This window comes from Thamnophis sirtalis, unplaced genomic scaffold, assembly GCF_051295495.1.
Source record: "Thamnophis sirtalis isolate CommonGarterSnake01/CBP01778 unplaced genomic scaffold, rThaSir2_p1.2 scaffold_12, whole genome shotgun sequence".
Classification (NCBI taxonomy): domain Eukaryota; kingdom Metazoa; phylum Chordata; class Lepidosauria; order Squamata; family Natricidae; genus Thamnophis; species Thamnophis sirtalis.
Genome location: NW_028261392.1, coordinates 47,766,189 through 47,784,975, shown reverse-complemented (window position 1 = coordinate 47,784,975; position 18,787 = coordinate 47,766,189). Strand labels below are relative to the sequence as shown.

At 38.0% G+C, this 18,787-nt stretch overlaps 1 protein-coding gene across 1 annotated transcript in view; it reads right to left on the bottom strand.

The window, feature by feature from the left end:
• GRPR (gastrin releasing peptide receptor) overlaps positions 1-12,063 on the bottom strand; it is a 31,221-nt gene extending 19,158 nt beyond the window's left edge. The window contains exon 1 of the mRNA XM_014066527.2: positions 11,250-12,063. Coding sequence (XP_013922002.1) covers positions 11,250-11,665 — 416 coding nt within the window. The 5' untranslated portion in view covers positions 11,666-12,063. The remainder of the gene's footprint in view (positions 1-11,249) is intronic.
• Between the last annotated feature and the right edge of the window lie 6,724 nt (positions 12,064-18,787).

Below are 18,787 nucleotides of genomic sequence, written 5' to 3'. Positions count from 1 at the left end.
CCCGCTCAAGTGGCGGCGGGCTCTGCAGGACAATGGGGTCTCATTCCTCCCCCAGCACGGTGAGCTCCAGCGGGCTGGATGCGGGTGCAAGGGGCCTGGCCCCGTGGTGCCTCCTTGCTCAGTTGTAGCTGGCAAAGAAAGGGGAGGGGAGGAGGAGGAAAGGGGGAGGGGAGCAGGATGGGGCTCCCAGTGGGGGGTGAGGAGACAGGGAAAGGGGGCACAGCGGGCAAAAGAAAGAAAGTGCCAGCCCACCTGCAAAGGTGGGTAAAAGACCCGCATCTGCTGGCGGGCTGCCCCTCTCTTCTCAACCAAGGCTACCCCTCTCTTTTCAAACAAGGCTGCCCCTCTCTTCTCAAACAAAAAGTTTGTTTGAGTGAAGTGAAGAACACATGCACACACACACACACAAACAAATTACAATAAAAAATTACTTACAAATTACATTAATTTTGAACTCCTCCCCCTCCCTCTGACCCACATACCTTTTCCAGCTGTTTCACAATCACAGAGGATTTCAACTCTGCTCTTGTCTGCCATGATGAAAATGTAGAAAATGTAAAAAGAAAAAGGCAAGAGCTGCTGAGGTCAGGCTGGGCTAGCTGCTGCCAGAGCCTCCAATGGATGACTCTGCTTAACTGTTTAAAAAAGCCTCTTAAAAAAGTGCCTTCTACAGGAGGATATGAAAGAACCACGTGCCTCATCTACCTAAGGAATTTTTTTGCTTTTAACCCTTGCTTAACTCTGCTCAAGTGATCATAAAGATAGACTAAATGAGGCACGTGGTTCTCACGCCTCCACCTGAAGAGGACACTTTTTAAAGAGGCTTTTAAAAACAGTTTAGCACTAAGCAGAGTCATCCACTGTGGCTCTGGCAGCAACTACCTCAGCCTTTTTCCTTTTAATTTTCTTTTCTTTTCATGATGACAGTGGTGAGGCCCTGCCTCCCCTGCCTGCACGTCCCTGTAGTAAGGAGTGCTGTTTGCGGTGAGTTTATATTCTGGTGTCTGGCTCCATCCTACATCTTTGTTAGAGGAAAAAAGAAAAATGAAACCAGGCTTTTAAGATTCTGTTACTGTAGTCAGTGGTGGGTTCCTACCAGTTCGGACCGGTTTGGCCAAACCGGTAGTAGGTTGATGGCCTTAGTCGCTGGAACCAGCAGCAAACCAGGCCTGACACATACCCAAACCAGTTCTCCCGGCAGCGCCATAGGCGGAACCATTTTGTTTTTTGTTTCTGCGCATGCGCAGAACAATTTTAGTTGTAGTGCACATGCCTGTGTTGCATTCCTGAGCGAACTGGCAGTAGTCTCTGCCGGAACCCATCCCTGACTGTAGTATGTATTAATAAAGCACAATTCTTTAAAGGATTTTATCTCTATAGATAAAAGTTATTCAGATTGCAACAAACCAAATAGAAATTTTCTGGACTAAACTGCAGATTGGAAAGCAATTATGTTAGTAATTTCATTTATCTTGAATTTTGTATTCCAGCTGCTGAATCCAAAATTGCACAGAAATGAGCATGCTAGGAAAATATATGCTCAGAGAGATCTGAGTGCAAGTCTAAATGAATGTTTTTGTGCATTTTGAAAAATCATATACTAAATACCCGTGCAACCGAATCAGAATAAGAATAGAAATGGAAAGGATCTTGGATGTCTTCTAGTCCAGTCCCCAGCTCAAGCAGGAGCTCCTATACCATTTTTGACAAATGACTGTCCAGTCCCTTCTTAAAATTCTCCAGTGATGAAGCACTGATAACTTCTGAAGGTAAGCTGGTTCCACTGGTTAATTGTTCTAATTGTTGTAAAGATTTTCCTTAATTCCAGGTTGCTTCTCTCCTTGGTTAATTTTCATTCATTGCTTCTTGTCCTGCCCTCTGGTGCTTTGCAAAATAAATTGACCCCCTCATCATTGTGACAGCCTCTCAAATACTGAAATACTGCTATCATGATGGTGCAGTGGTTAGAATACAGTACTGCAGACTACTTCTGCTGACTGCCGATTGCCATCAATTTGGCAGTTCAAATCTCACCAAGCTTAAGGTTGACTCAGCCTTCTATCCTTCTGAGGTCAGTACCCAGATTATTTAGGGTAATATGCTGATTCTGTAAACTGCTTAGAGAGGGCTGTAAAGCACCATGAAGAAATATATGTCGAAGTGCTATTGCTATCATATCCCCACTAGTCCTTCTTTTCTCTAGACTAGCAAAACCCAAATCCTGCCACCATTGCTCTCCAGGCCTTTAATTATCTTAGTTGCTCTTCTTTGCACTTTTTCCAAAGTCTCAACATCTTTTTTTGTAATGTCATGACCAAAACTGGATGCAGGTGTGGTCTTACTAAGCCTTTATAAAGTGGTACTAATACTTCACATGATTTTGATTCTATGCCTCTGTTTATATATACCTTCATATGGGTAATGTAGACCATGATCTAGGAAACCAACATTTTGTTGATGACACCAGTTTTTAAGCCAGTAGTTTGTTTCTAAAATCCTTTGCTTTCTCATTGGATGTTGGCCTTTTGTTGGAAGTACAGATTAATTTTTGTTTTCACCAATTGTAGGCTCATCCTGTAATTTCTTGTATCAACTGCTTTGGCACATCATAATCGAGCTGCTGCATGTGTGTAAGTTCTCCATAAATAGCAGTTTTGCGATGGAAACCTTAAAAGCACTCAATAGTGCTTTGAAAATGAAGTCAATAAAGTAACTTCAAAGCAGGAAGTAATCAAATTGAAAAATGTCTGAAAAGGCAAACTCCTAGACATTTTTACAGCTTCACAATATTGATTCTGTTCTGTGTGTACACTACCAAAAGGTGCTTTCAATATTGATCTTCTGTTGATAGGAGAAGAGAGGTAACTGATTTCTGGCATCCTGCCTCTCTCCTCAACAGGTAATCCCTGTTTTTATCCTTTCAAGGGATATTTCCTTTGCTCACTACTGAACATTCATACCCTAGACCAGGGGTGGGTTTCAACCGGTTCGCGGCGGTCCCTGCGAACCGGTTGGTCGGCGAACCCAGAAGTAAGTAACTTCTGGGAACGGCGAAGGGCCCACCCGCCCGCCCGCGGTCCTTACCCGGTTTTGATGAGTTCTGCGCTTCCACGCATGCGCAGGATGCATACAGCGCCTGCGCAATCCTCCAGGAGCAGCTGGAGCATCGCACAGACGCTAGTACGCATGCGTGCACCGCACACGTGCATGAGGACGCCGCCGGCCCCGTTCCAACTGAACCGGTTGGAACGGGGCGAGAAACCCACCCCTGCCCTAGACCCAAATCACTGAATTAGAAAATTACTCTCTTCCAAAAGCATTAAGTAGTACCATTCACTCCACTCCCTTAAATGACTTGCTTTTTTTCCTTCCCTTTTCTCCATCACCTGGCATAATATGGTATGCCATACTCAGATACTGGCAATGCCATATCAAGATATTAGATATACTACATTGTGCTTTCAGAAGAAAAGTACAATATTAATAATATAAATATATAAATGATAAATTTTAAAGACTTTCAATGGGAAGTGAGTACAGGGCAATAACAAAATACAAACATGATTGTGTGATTATTGTATATCAAGTATTTCATTCTCTCCCATCTTCATTCCTTTTAGATTATGAATCTGAGGACAGGGACTATTCACGTTTTGCTGACAGCTCAACAGTGATGTACAATCCTTCATTAACAGCCACAACTAGGACTGGCAACTACTGTTCCTGAATCATGGCCTTGTCACCTCCAGATTGGACTTCTGTAAATTGATGTACAAGATTTTGTCCTTGAATAGTATCTGGAAGCCTCAGCTGGTATAGATTCAGAGGTGGTATTTAGAAGGTTCACACTGGTTCGCACAAACCAATTGCGGAAATTTGGCCTGGGTTGCCGAACCGGTAGTAACCTCTGACTGGCCATACCCCTGAACCAGTTGCCAGATTGCTACTCGCTCAACCTGCCCACTTGCTGCTCACTCACTCCACCCGCTCAGCACTCGCTCACCCCACCGCTCAATGCTCGCTCGATGCTGACTTTCCCCAACTGCCTGACACTCGCCCCGCGCATCCCAACCCTATATATGTTACCTTCACTTTGCCATGTGGCCAAGCTATGCGCCTCATCAGTCCCCTCTGCACCTCATCCACTCTGCTCAGCTCACCAATGGTAAGTAAGCATGCCTCCTGCTCACCCTTCACCTTGGGTTGGGGGCCAGGGCCCCCAGGAATGCGCAATTCCCTGAGGCCATAGAGCCACCGCCCACCTTGGCTGGTTTGGGGAATGCACCATTCCCTGGCTCTGGCCTTGCCCTGGATCACCGCCCGCTCACTGCCCACTCCCCACCTTCTCTCCCTTTGCCAGTCACACATGTCACCCCGTTTCCCCTCCATTAGCAGCCCTGGGCAGAAAATAGGTAGAGATAGGTAGATATTTATTTTTTCCCTGCCTTTTTCTGTGGGTGTGGCTTGGTGGGGGTGTCATGTGACTGAATGGGCATGGGCATGAGCAATGTCAAGTTCGCCACACCCACTCATTCACGTGATCCCCACACCTACAGAACCAGTAGTAAAAAAAATTGAATCCCACCACTGTACAGAATGCAATGGTGTGGGCAATTATATGCAATCCTAGAACAGCACGTGTTATCCCTCTGCTCTGCAGTTTGCTAGTTTACATCCAGGACTATTTCCAGATGCTGATTTTGACCTTTAAAGCCCTGCATGGCATGGAACTGGGATATCTGAGGGACCCTGAGTAGAGTACCTCACCCCATTAGATCCATCAGAGTAGGCATACTAAGGGTACCATTGGCTAGAGACCAACATTTTGGGCTCTCCAGAGACATGTCTTCTTTGCCATGACACTTTTCTATGGAATATTATTCCACTCCCCAAATTGGATTTGTTCAATCCATACTCCAGAAGTTCCTCAATACCTAGATATGTAATCAGGCCTGGGGCTCCCAGGGAATCAGAGATATGTTCAGATGGCTCCATTGCTAGGTACCCATTCTTTCGTCCCTTTACCAAGGCCTGGTATATTTGTTCTTATAGTTTTTATTTTAATCTGGATTTTATATTTTTGTATTGCCTGTTTTTACATTTGATGTGATTCTAAGCTACCCAGAGTTGTGTATTGTGAGATTGTAAATTTGATAAATAAATGAACTCGATTATTAAGCAACAGATTTGTTAAGTGAAACATCATATGGCAGTGCCTAACTTTTGTTACTTCTGCTGTGGTGATTAAGTGAAACATCACATGACAAAAACTTGCAACAATTGGTTTCCCAATTGACTTTGCTTGTTGTAATGGATGATGTGCATGACCTTGGAGAAACAGGGGAAGAGATGCTCCCTAGGAAACAATCAAACAAGAGGGGCAGAAAGGCCATTAAGCCTTTCGCTTAATGGCAGGAGAAAGAAACTTAGGAAGAAGCCGTCCTAATGGATCAGGCACTTAGAAGTAGAGGTGGTAAACCTGTGCCTTTAGATTTGCAAGATTCTATAATTGCAATAAAGCAGATTTACCAGTAGTTCAGATTGTCTTTTTTCCTGTCTGACTTACCTGTGCTTCTTGCAAAGTGCCCAAATCACAATCATGTGACCACTATGATGATCATAACTTCAAGAATCAATCATAACTCTGCTTTTTAGCACCATTGTAAGTTTGAACAGTTGCTGAATGAGGCAGTCATTAGCTAACTACCTATATATTTAAAATGTTTTAAATAATACCTGTTTGCCTTATCAGAGTTCCAGCAGTCAAAATTCAGGAGAGATGTATGGTAAAATACAATATGCTTGGATTGTTTTACTGAATGCCTAGCAATATTTCTACCATCTGTGACTGGGACCTTGCAATCTTGCTGATTTTAATGTGCAACAATGCTTGTGTTTCCCTTGATAATTAGGGAAATGCTAAGGACACATGGATATTGTTTTCTGCACCATTTCTATTCAGATGGCAAAGTTAAGTTTAATCATACTTCTTGCTTTCGTTTAGCATCATTTTTTATTTTTTTAATTTCCAGAGTTAAATTAATTATATTAATTATAAGATTAGTTATGTTAATCACTGACTTTTTTGAGTTTTTAATATTATACTTTTTATTAGGCATATTAATATATGAATAATGTTATTTTTTATTTTTTGCAATTTATCTCCTTTACTTCTCTTGCTTGCTTCTTTGCTTAAAAAATAATTCAATATTTTTGATTCTGAAGTGGCAGTTATTGTTTGCATATTCTGTCCTCATTTGTTTGAGTCCATCTAGTATGATCTATCCATACAAATGCACTTTAATGCACAAACTATAACTCTCTGTATATTAAATGAGGAATTTGCAAAAGGGTCATCATAAACACATCTATAGCACAGCTCTTCCTCATTTTATTTTTGCAATTCTTGAAAAATAAATTCCACAATTTAAAACAAATGTATGATTATGTTAATTCAAATCCAGTTTCTCATTTTTTTCTTCAAAGTGTAGATAACATCATTATATGCATATAATATCCATTTTATTCTATTATACAAGAATGTCTGATATTTTCAACTATCACCTTCATCAATGCTGTCATTTATAATTATTTATCTTCTTTTTAATTTTATAGAGCATTTTCTTTTGAAAACTCTGTCTGAACTGTATTCTAAGTTCTAATTCTATAGTGGCATCAGTTTATGTGTAGCAGTTTAGAGTACAGACTCAAGGGAATTTTGCTTCCAATATGAGATCCCGGACTATCAACTTTTAGTACAATTTTGCCAGAACTCCTTTTCATTCTGTTAAAACTAGTACTTTCAGTGATACTGATTTTTTGGAAATAGAAGGCTCAATTCTCTTCATAAATCCCTTTAAGTTGATTAAGATGCCTCTCCAAGTTAATAAATACATTTGAAATCAGCCTATAGAGAAGGTCAGAATGGACAGAAAAGGGCTTCTGTGTCTCCTCTGTGTAGGCCAACTGGAAATGAAGTTGGTTTAAGAAATCCTTTCACATATTTCAGTTCCTTCCATCATTTTGGCTACTCTAATAACCACTTTTTTCTGGATTCACCTAGCTCCCAATGTGCTCCTTTTCTCCTCCTATGTGCACAAGAAAAGCAAGCAGTAATAACTTCTCCGATCATGGGGGTGTGTCTTTTGAGGACTAGTTAAAAACAAACAAAAAGCCAGAACATATTTACAGTTCTTCTTCTCACTTCAATTACAAAGTCCAGCTTTTCCTGGAAGGCAGCCTGGTACAAAGTGGCCACTGAAGGCCAAGAGCACTAGAGCATACACCAGCCAACTGGTACAGGGGCATTTATTTAAGATAAAAGGTAATTCAGCAGATGGACTGGATTGCTCCAGTTATGCCAGCTAAACATTGCTTTTTATGCAGAGGGGAAAAAAACTCAGTGGAGATCATCTTTCCAGCATGCTAAAGGTATGCAGGGTATGAGATTATCCATTAAGGCTTTTTGAAAATAGCATGTGGCCCATCCTGGAGCTGAGGCAACCACAAAGTTCAGATTAGTCCTAACTCTTTTTTACTAGTTGCCTTGCACACAATGCCCAACCCAGCATATTCCCTGAGCAAGAGAACGTGGCTCCAGTTGAATAACTGAATGGAAGCTCATTACAATGATAATAAGATACACAATGAATAAACAAAAGGTATAGGTGCTTTCCATATGGGCATTACTCCCATCATCCCCAGTCAGATATCCTATAGAGAGAGAGAATGGAAGGTTTGTAAGCCACCTGAAGTCACCAGAATTGGACAGCTATATAAATTTGTTTAATAAACAAACAAATAAATATAGGTAATCCTTGTCCTATGACCACAACTGAGCCAAAATTTCTGTTGGTAAACAAGACAATTGTTAAGTGAGCTTTGTTCCATTGTAAGACATTTCTTGCCACACTTGTTATGTGAATCACTTCAGTTGTTAAATTACTAACACACTTGTTAAATGTATCTGGCTTCCCCATTGACTGTGCTTGTCAGAAGGTCACAAAAGCAATCCCATGACCCCAAGATACTGCAACTGTCATAAATACATGCCAGTTGTCAAGCGTCCAAATTTTGATCATGTGACAATGAGGATGCTGCAATAATCATAAATTTAAAAAATGGCCGTAAGTTCCTTTTTCAGTGCCATTGTAACTTTGAACAGTCACTAAATGTATGATTGTCAGTTGAGGACTAGCAGTAAAATATGTTTTAGTCTGAAAGGCATCATATTGGAGAAGCGTAATCAGAAGATCCCTGACTTCCATATATAGATAGATATTCAGCCCATCTAAGGGAGCCCAATGTATTATACATAAAAGTTCCACTTCATAGCTCTAAGGAAACTAAGAATCCAACATGGATTTGTGAAAAACAAACCATACCAAAAAAATCTTATTGCATATTTTGGCAAAATGACTAAATTAGTGAACCAGCAGAATCCTGTGGACATAGTATACTTGAACTCCAGTAAGGTATTTGACATAATCCATCTTGGTAAGATAGAAAAATGTGGGAAAAACACAGTGGTGGGTTCCGGATCCCGTTCCAACCGGTACGGCTGGACGCGTGCATGCGTCTTACCATCCAGCGATGCCTCCGCTAGCCTCCGTGACACTCCAGCTGCTTGGTGGAGTGTCGCGCAGGCACTGTACGCCCCGTGTGCATGTGCAGATGTGCCAAAGACTTTAAACACTAGTAAGGAGCGCTGGCAGGCAGATGGGCCCTCCAGAGCACCGTACCAGAGCAGTATCCGGTGCTCCGGACAGGCTCCAGTACGCCCGTACAGGGGCGTACCACCACCACCACTGGAGAAACAGCATCACCACTAGATGCATTTGTTACTGGCTTACAAACTTCACTTAACATGCAGTCCTCAATGATCATGGACGGAGTATGCAGTGGAGTACCACAGGGTTCTGCCTTAGGCCCAATACTCTTCAATATCTTCATAAACAATTTAGATGAGGGGATAGAAGGGGAACTCATCAAATTTGCAGATGACATCAAGCTGGTGGGAAGAGCCAACCAACTCCCCACCAGAAGATAGGCTTAAGATACAGAAGGATCTTGACAGACTAAAACAGTGGGCCCTATCTAACAAAATGAGATTCTATGGTGAAAAAAGTAAGGTTTTACCCTTAGGCAAGAAAAAAAATAAATGCACAGGTACAGAATAGGTTGTACCTCATTCAATTGCAGTAATTGTGAGAGGGACCTAGGAGCCTTGTGGACAACCACTTAAATATGAGCCAGCAGCCATCAAAAAAGCAATATAAATGTTTTTCCTTTATATTTGGATTGTGTTCCTCATATGCCAATATTAAATATTAATTTTATACATTTCTATACAGCATTTTTGCAAGTTACTGAAATCCATGCATGCATTTATTATTGTCTACAAGGAGTGCTGTTATACCTTATCTTTTGTTTGGACCATGGGAAATTTATGTTACTACATGATCATTATGTTTGTAGAAGCCACTCAAAGACTTATTATGCATATTTGAAGCTGCCTATGATCAGCTATCTGGGTGTGGCTGTTTTTCATATTTTTAGATAACAGTAACTTGCCGATGGAGTTATTTTTTAAAACAACCTTTCTAAAAAAAAAAAAGAAGTAATTTCTCCTTCCAAAGGACATAGTTCAATATAAAATTCCTCCACCTCATTCTGGATAATATGTGAAATGGCTTTGTGACAACTGTATTACATATCTATTATCTGTGTCCTTTAACAGAACTTTATTATACAGAAAGCAAAATCTGCTGGCTTTGAGACATTGGGGCTTTCAATGTCACAAATTCATTCTTCATGTTTAAAAAATGTACTGTGGTCAGATGACAAGACGATGGGATTAAGTAGAAAGGATTTTTAATCTTGTTTTGTTTATGAATCTCTTCAAAATGACTCTGTAGCTAATTCTAAGTGAAGATTCTCTTTGGTGCAAGCCAAGATAATAATCTTTCCTTACAATTGTAATACTAGTCCTTACTTTGTTTGAATGAGTTCTGCTTTATGCAATGAAATTTTTAAGTTGGATAAAAGGACACAGATAGATGTACAAATGTGGTACAAAATCACAGCATTGGGGAAAGACCTATGGTTGCTCTTTTCACTATCCTCCCTAAATTAGTTGTTTACATACTGCCCAGAAAGCAAACCCAACCCCAAAATAATCATGTAATTTACTTTGAAATTATGCCAGATGTCAATTCTTTGTCATATTTGTTTTGGACAAATAATTCTAGATTTTAGACAGTTAATGTATATTGGTAAAAAGAATCTTGTGTTTTAAAAAATAATCTTAAACCAAAATAAATTTAATTATGAAGAGGTACTTTTTAATGGTTGCATCTAATTCTTTTTAGAAGAAGTGAGCTTATTTGAGCAATGAGTTTATATATAAAACTAAATGGGAAAATTATTAGACAGACTATTCATTTCCTTTTCTAAGTGGATGCCTAGTGAATAGGTTAATATAGATTTTTTTCTACAGTTAATCTAATCAAGCAATTTTAAAAATCTGTGCAAAGCTCTCTTTTGTTCTGTATCATCATTTTAAATAAATGAAGCAAAAGGATTTAGCACCAAATAAAGCCGTTCCTTCTGTGAGAATGAAGGTGTCTCATTAAACTCCTAAGATTTGCATAAAAATAATTAAATATGGATTTTGAACGTGTTTTACCTCAATTCATCACAAAGAAATACAAACTACAAATGTGTTAATTGTAAATTATCTTAAATAGATTTATCACTAGGAAACCTTATTTTGTTCAATTCAAAACATTCTTAATGTTACAAACATGCTTAGAATATTTCTTGAATTTTTAATTAAAAATGAAATGAGTAAATAATATTCCACCTGTAGCCCATCAAGTGTTAAAAGTTATTTACATAGATTTCAAATGTTAAAAGCAGTTTAAAGGAGCGTTTAGGTATGTAAATCCCATTGAATTCAAAGAATTTACTTCAAATAAACTTTTATCAAATTTTATTATAATAATGGTTCTGCACAAAAATGATTACTGACGTTAAAGATATCACAGCCATCCCCCTTGGAAAGTTAACTTTCTTATCATATTTCACATGTAGCTTTAAGTGATATTAAGCATGATTTTCTCTGCTTGTTATTATAAATTAGTCATAATCTTTTCCTTGATTACATTTCAGCCATGTTAAAACTGCAACATATGTTTTCCCTCAGACAATACAATTGAATCTCAAGAGATGTTCAAAAAGGCACCTACCTGTCTGCAGAAAGAGCCATGAGGGTGAAGATTGATACCCCCACTGAAGTAAGCTGGATAAAAGAAATAAGTTTACATCCAACTCGACCAAAAAGCCATTCAGGAGACAAATATCTGCTGGCATCCACAGGAACACAGGTGATCAAAAGAAGCAAGTCTCCAAAAGCCAGACTGGAAATGAACAAATTGGGGACATTCCTCATGGACTTTACTGTACAAAAGATTTTAATTAGGGTAATATTGCCAATTAGCCCAATCAAAATGATGATCCCATAAATAGCTGGAATTGCATATAGGAATCTGTAATAAAACAAGTCCTCACCCGAGAAAGAGAAGTTTGTATGTTCATCAGTAGAGATGTTACAAAGAATAAAGTCACTGAGTTCTGTATCTAGAAAAATGCAGTCCTCGGCCATTCTTGGGATTTGGCTAAGAAATGGGTGTTCAGTTTAAAAGGAAAAAGCATGAGCAAATTGCTTTGAATGGTTCGCTTTCCTCTCAGTAACTATTGACAGAAGTGGATATATGTGATATTGCTTATTATAAAAGGAAAGATTCATAATAAATAAGCTCATTCAAATGAGCCAGTGTCAACCTAGTTTCATTTCCAAAATTCTTCTCTTTGTCAGTTAGCTAGAATAGTGAATAAATATTTTCCTAGTTTGTCAAGAGCAAAAGATGCCATCGATGCAAAGCTATCCAGGTCCAAGGTCTATACAGCTTTCACTGCCAAAATATATATATCACGTTTTGCGAGAACAATTGGTCGTTGCTGCCTGCCTCGTCTTTTCAGCCTGCATTTGTAGGCTGTGTTTACAGAAAAAGTAAGCAGCAGCTCTTTTAAACACACAAATGCTAGAGGCAGATCTCTGGGACGTCAGCACTGCTTGCTTTACTTCACACAATATTGCAAGCTTCCTTCAATGGATATATATTTAATAGATGTAGGAAATTTCCTGCCTGTTTTTTGGGGCATGCCAGCCACCTACTGGACAAGTTCATCATTGCCCCACCAAATAGAGTCAGAATCTGTTTGGAATATTTTTGTTCTAATGTTTCTCTGTAGGATACATCTGTAAAAAAAGCTTTAGACTTTTGCCTCTGGTTTAGGGGGAAAGAGAAAGAAAAAATAGTTGATGCTTTATTTTAGAAATGTGAGTTAGGGAAAAAAGGCTCTGTGCATTCAGTTGAATAATGCAAATGATATATAACCGTGGAAGGCAAACTGATTTTCTTAATATTGTTGAACTCTAGTTTTTATCAACTCCATCTAGTATGGCCAGAAATGATGAGAATCAGAATCCAGCAACTTATGAAGGAGTAAACCCCACTGAATAGGACATGAATGCTGTCCAGCAAACAAGCTGAATTTTGGGCTTGTGGGAGGGCAGAATTTACTGCAATTCCTACAACTGGTGCCCCAGAAATGATTACTTCTGAAATTATTTCTCTCAGGATTGCATTATAGATAGAAATATATCTAGAAATTGCAGGTGGTAAGCAAGTACTAAAAAAGCCGCAACAAGAACTCCTCCAAAATTAAATAAATAAAAAAAATCAGATATCAGGAAGAACTTGAATTATTTTTCTCAGATAATAGCTGACGCAAAAAAATTAGGTTTCATTTGCCTGAGGACTCCACATCATCCAAAACTCCCATAAACTCAAGGAGTAGCAAAACAGGCAATTTTCTTGCAGTTAGATTTTAATCTTATCTCAAATGTTCAGTTAAGGCAATGTCAGCAGAATTTGATTTTTTTTTTAAATAGCCAGGAAATCCATTGGCCAATGATGCTTTATCCATTTGGTCACAAATGCACATTTTATCACTGCCACATTCACTCTGTTATTAAAGTTAGAATTTAGGTTAGCATTTATATTCTGTCCGGGTTCTCAATAATGTTGGTTTTAGGACAAAAGGTCGATGTAAATTTCTTTCCGTTGAATCTTTAGCCCAAAACTTGATTGTTCTCAAGAAGATTTTAAAGTCTCTCTTTTTGAAACGGAATTTGTAGAAATATAACATATGTCACAGATGCAATTTAAACAACTAATTTGTAAAATTCAGAACTGCAGGGCTGTCGTTAAAGAAAAACCGTATTAACATCAGTTTTGATACAGCTCTTACCTGGAACATAAAAGAATTTAACATATTGCAAAGAAACATATAATTATTTCCTATGACATAAGTTAATTTTTCAGTAAATATTAGCCTCCTCAAATTCCCCAAGATCTCCATACCATGAAAATTTCAGTATGGGGAGAAGAGGCTGTAGCTTTAACACAGGCAGCTTTATCTTCAATGGACAATGAATTATATTAGCAGGACTTTCAAAGTGCTTTAGGAGGAATATTAAAATAATGCAATATGGGGTTTTTCTAGAATTTGTTGGAGTTAGCTTTGTTTTCCAGAAGTAATGGTTTGGTGGAGATTGTGGGTGCCTTTAAATCAACGTTGACTCCTAGTGCCTGCCTGGTCAAGTTTTTGTGGCAAGGTTTTTTTCAGAACTTGCCTCCTTCCAAGGTCTGAGGGAGAGTGACTGCTCCATGGACCCCCAGTTGGCTTTGTATTTAAGATATGCTTAGAACTCACGGTCTCCCAGTTTCTCACCTGATGCCATACCCACTACATCAAAATGGCTCTTTTGTGTCATTACCACCTCATAAATGAGAAGCAATAAGGATGGCATCAGTTCTTGCAGAAAGATGGTATGTGTCAACCTGATGCCTCTGTGGTAAATAATCTTCTGAAGGCCTCCATTTGAAATGGGTACAAACCACTTCAGAATAATTTTACTTAGATTCAGGGGTAATTCTAATGGATCTATCTGAATAAATTCAAATTAAATTGCCCTTTAATAGTGCACAATCTTATTATGATCCATCATTTTGTTTTCACCAATGACGATCAAATACAAAGGCAATAAATAAGATAACTATAATAGTATCATCTTGTTCATGTTCCCTAGTGATGGCATAGACACATTGTTTTTCCTGCTACACTGCATTTTCCAATGTAAATATGTGCATTTACAAAAAGAACCAAGCTGATAAAGGCTGCCATGGGTGATTTTAATTCAGTTTGGAAAATAATTGAAGTCTGGCCAATCACAAACATTCTTTTTACCAAAATGCATATTATTAGTAAGGATACCTGAGCTGTCTCAGCATGAGTGTTGCTTGAAGGTAGCAGTGCACATTGTTGTCCTCTATCAAACCTCAGCCCTCCAAGAAGGCAACCTCCATCATTTTCCTACTATGTATCAAAAGTAGTGTTTTCTGACACAAGCAATTCTGTTCATTTTTCCTGTTGTGCTTCAATGCACTGTAAATAAACATTTCCACTCCAACTGGCACTTTTGTGCACTGTGACAGGAATGTTCCATCCCCTATGCTGATTGACCAATGCCCTCAAGGTCATTTTGTTCTCCAACACTGAACTTCTGTGTTGCCTGCTCATTCCTGAAGGGACTTGCTATTTTTTCCCTTCATTTCATCGGTGGGCCTTTGAATTTCTTTTGTCAATTTAACTAATGAAATGGTGGATATTTCCATTGTTTTAAACCAGATGAAACTGACAGAAATTCTGCCATGTTCTTCTAGATCAAGGGATAATAAGAACGGTAAAAAGAGGAGCTAGGGAAGGAAAAATCAACTACAAGGGGGAATCAGCATACAGCAGCTCATAAAGAAAATAGTCTATCAGTGGAAACTGCATGTCCTGAAAATACATCATTTTTTAGTATGGGTGGGGCAAGTAAAGCAGAGGCATTGCAGAGGCAATGGCAATCACAGTCAGGACAGAAGACCAGACAATTACAATGGTCAAAGAGAGAAAAAGGTTGAAATCCAGAATGCAGAATTCTAACATAGATTTCATTTCCAGCTAATTTATACAGAGGAGTCAAGTGTATAAGTATTTTTGGTACTCTATTTATATTTTGTAAACTTCCAACAAATAAAGAATAAAGTAAAATAAAAAAATATTAGGTAAAAAAACACTCCCAATGACTTTCATAATTATTGATTACAATGTTATTATCACATTAAAAAAGACATCAAATTAATTAAATAGTATTTATTTTTACTGATACCTCTAATTTGCTATAGAAAATATTTTATTGAAGAGTATATTAATACTAAGATACTCGGTTGTACATTCAACTATACTTGTATCCATAAACACAATAATGAATGTTTGGAATGGCTTTATAAGTCTTTTATGTCGCTTTTGATAAAGTCATTACAGCTCTTTTTAAACCCCCCAAATGGATCATCAATCATTTGTCTCAAATAGCAGCCTTGCACAACGTGTTTTCCACTTCTGAAAAGATCACCAAAGGCTGCAAATGGCACAGCATTAGTAAGTTTGGAAGTTATTTGTTGAGATTCAGAAAGAGTTGTGGTTGAAACATCTGCCTGGCAAAAGCATTTTAACTTATCATAGATCCGAACTCAGCTTCAAATTGATGGATTTAAGATAAGTCTAAAATGATAAAATTTGCCTTTAAGTGAAAGTAAACTCCAGGGAGCTTGAACACTATGTCACATAGTTTTAGAAATTTTAGAATTTCCAGCTACTCATCCTACAGTTATTCAATCTTTCCTCCCACTAAGATTTAATCCACATCTGATTCATCTGAAGTATTTTCCTATAATTATCATTATTTAGGGCATGTCAAATTTTTCAACTTTCAATTTCCAAACATTAAGGTTGATCAAATATTGTGACATGCCTTGGAAATTGTAAAGATATTTTGGTTATTTTAATATAATGTAGATGTGCTTGGTAAATAACTACATAAATATCATTAGTTTTTATCATTTTGATTGTTTCATTTCACAGGTTCAACTGCCTTTCTCTGTGAAACATTATTTTGTCTGAGTGTGTTTACTGCTGGCCTCATTTCCTGTGAGTGTGATAACTGATCTACAATGATTTCTAAAAGAAGAACAAGACTGGGAATATATATGAGCAACCTAATTGGGACTAGCAGAGACTTATTGCCATCTGAACTCCCAGTACTGTGAGACATTCTCAGATATGACCTATCGTTAAGAGAATAAAGTAGTGATGATGCTAGAAAATACACAGCAGTCAGTCTGGCAAGAGACATATATCCCAAAGTGCTTGAAAAATGGGAACGAGTGAACAGTTCTTTTGTGACCCCTGTTGTAAATTCATGAGTAACTATCTTGAACAAGATCCAAAAGAGCTGGGATCGAGCCAAAAACATATTTCCTGGTAGAAGAAAGCTAGATGTCAAAGATACTTTCACTGTGAAACTTGACAAACTATTTGACATCCTCAACTACAAGTGTCAACTTATTCTGTGTGTCAAATTCGGCATCCCTGCTGGCAGCAAAAAAGAAGCCCACATTAACTGTACTTGACCTAAGGAGACAGAGATAGGAACTTGTTTTCATTAAAGGTCAGACAGACAAGATGGGGTTTTTTGGATGATACCAGATTGGTTTGCCAGATGTGGCCAATCAGAAACAACTAGGCAAAAGGCAAAAGCAGCAGGATGATGAGAGAGAAAGGCTTACTAAATATAAGCAGAGAAGTATTCCAGACATTTTGATACTGAAAAATGAATATCTCTTATGATGAAAATGAAGGACAGATGACTGATGATGAAGATGAAGAGGAATGTGATAAAAGTTATGACCAAACACATGTGCCCTCTACTTAAAAAAAAAAAGAACGTGATAGATTAGCAATAACAAATGTTGCTAATAGAAAATTAATAAAAATAGAAAATTAATAAAAAAAAATTTAAAAATGTTGCTATGCTGGAGCTGATTGACTGGTCTGAAGATGATCAGAGCTACCTTTGATGTGCAAACTGACTACAGTGGAAATAAAGAAGTTTATTGACAAACTAATGCAAGTACCACAGTGGCCCTGTGATGCCCAATCAATAGAGAGATGTGTGAAACAAGTCACAGAGGCAGCAAGCAATGTTTACACAAATGAGAAATGTGAGGGTTATATCAGAGGCCAAGAAGTGAGTTGGTGGCTGATGTTGCAGAACAAATCAAGATAAGATTTGATTAAACTCCCTTGAACATTTTTGTAACTCAGACAGTTGCTTTTTGATGTTAGTTTATGGTTGCATGGATTATTTTTTGCTTAGCTAGGTATGATTCATGCAGAAAATGTTTTTAATTTTTGTAGCACAAGGTGTAATTTTGAGAAGATAATGTTAACTGTATTTGTGTTACAAGAGACTTTTGTAGGGTATATGATCCGTCATGGGTTTACCATAAATGTTGTGTAATTGCAAAAATAACAGCAGATTTGAATTCTTGGTGTAAAAACACATATTTTTAGAATCCCTCACTGAAAAAAACAGCAAAAAATAATTTTCATCATGTTAAATGACACACCATTGTGTATGGTGGAAGGTACTACTTGTTTGGATGGTCAGAATTACATGTTTGTCCTGAGAATGGTTTGAAGGAAACTGATTAATATGTACACAATAATCTTTGCATTATTTATTGAAGAGCTTATGATAATATAAACCTATATTTTGAGATAGAGCACAAAAATGACACATAAAGAGGAGAGACTGGAAGTACCTCAACAAGACAGACAGAAAAACTGTGGGCTCTAAAGAGCCTCACTTAAATTCTGGCTGAAAAACTGATGCTGAGGATCTTTGAACCAGAACTTTCCTAAAGAGAAAGTGAAGAAGGAGCTGCATGTCATTGGACCCAGAGGAATGCAACAGGTTCCTTGTAGATCAGAGATTAGCTCTCTGAATCGGCGTCAGGGGAGGCGGCATTGTAAAATGACTACTACAAAGCTGAAGCTTCTGGACTTAGCATTTGAACAGGAGCGGTGTTTGGAAGGAGTGATGAGACCTGGTGAAAAGATTTAAATAACCAACTGACACAAATCAGAATTTGGAAAAGGCAAAGAATCTTATGAGTAGAAAATAACATTAATGACAGATTGGGATTTTGGTGGAAAGAAAAGAAAGAAGGAAAAAAATTGTGGTTTAAATCGTTAAGCCCAAAGAGAACTGCTTGCTTTAAACAACTTGGAGACAGAAATGAGAATTGACTAACCCATTGTAATATAAACTTTGGATTTGGATCTGAAAAGATTATGTCTTTAAAAGAGATTAACTGACAATTGGGAACCTCATGGGAAAAGAAGAAGGGGGGAATGGAAGCTAAAAATACCGACACCAAGGAGACTTGCTTTGTTTTAGTTTTTTTAGTTTTATTAAACATTTATAGGCCGCCCTTTTCCCTGAGGGGACTCAGGGCGGCTTACAAGCGGCTTTGTTTGAGCTTGTTCTAATTTACACATCTTAAGCAACACTAATCAATGAGAGGTGGAAGATAACAAGAGGAAAAATCAAGAAAAAGCATTATTTTTTCCATTCATAATTTTATCTTTCCTGGATTTAAAACTGGATTTAAAAATATCAAGTTTTATTGCTGAAAATCATCGAGTTGAAAGAATTCGAAGCCACTTGCTGGAGGGAAGAACAAAGAAAGTGAAGTGTTTAAGGAGGGTT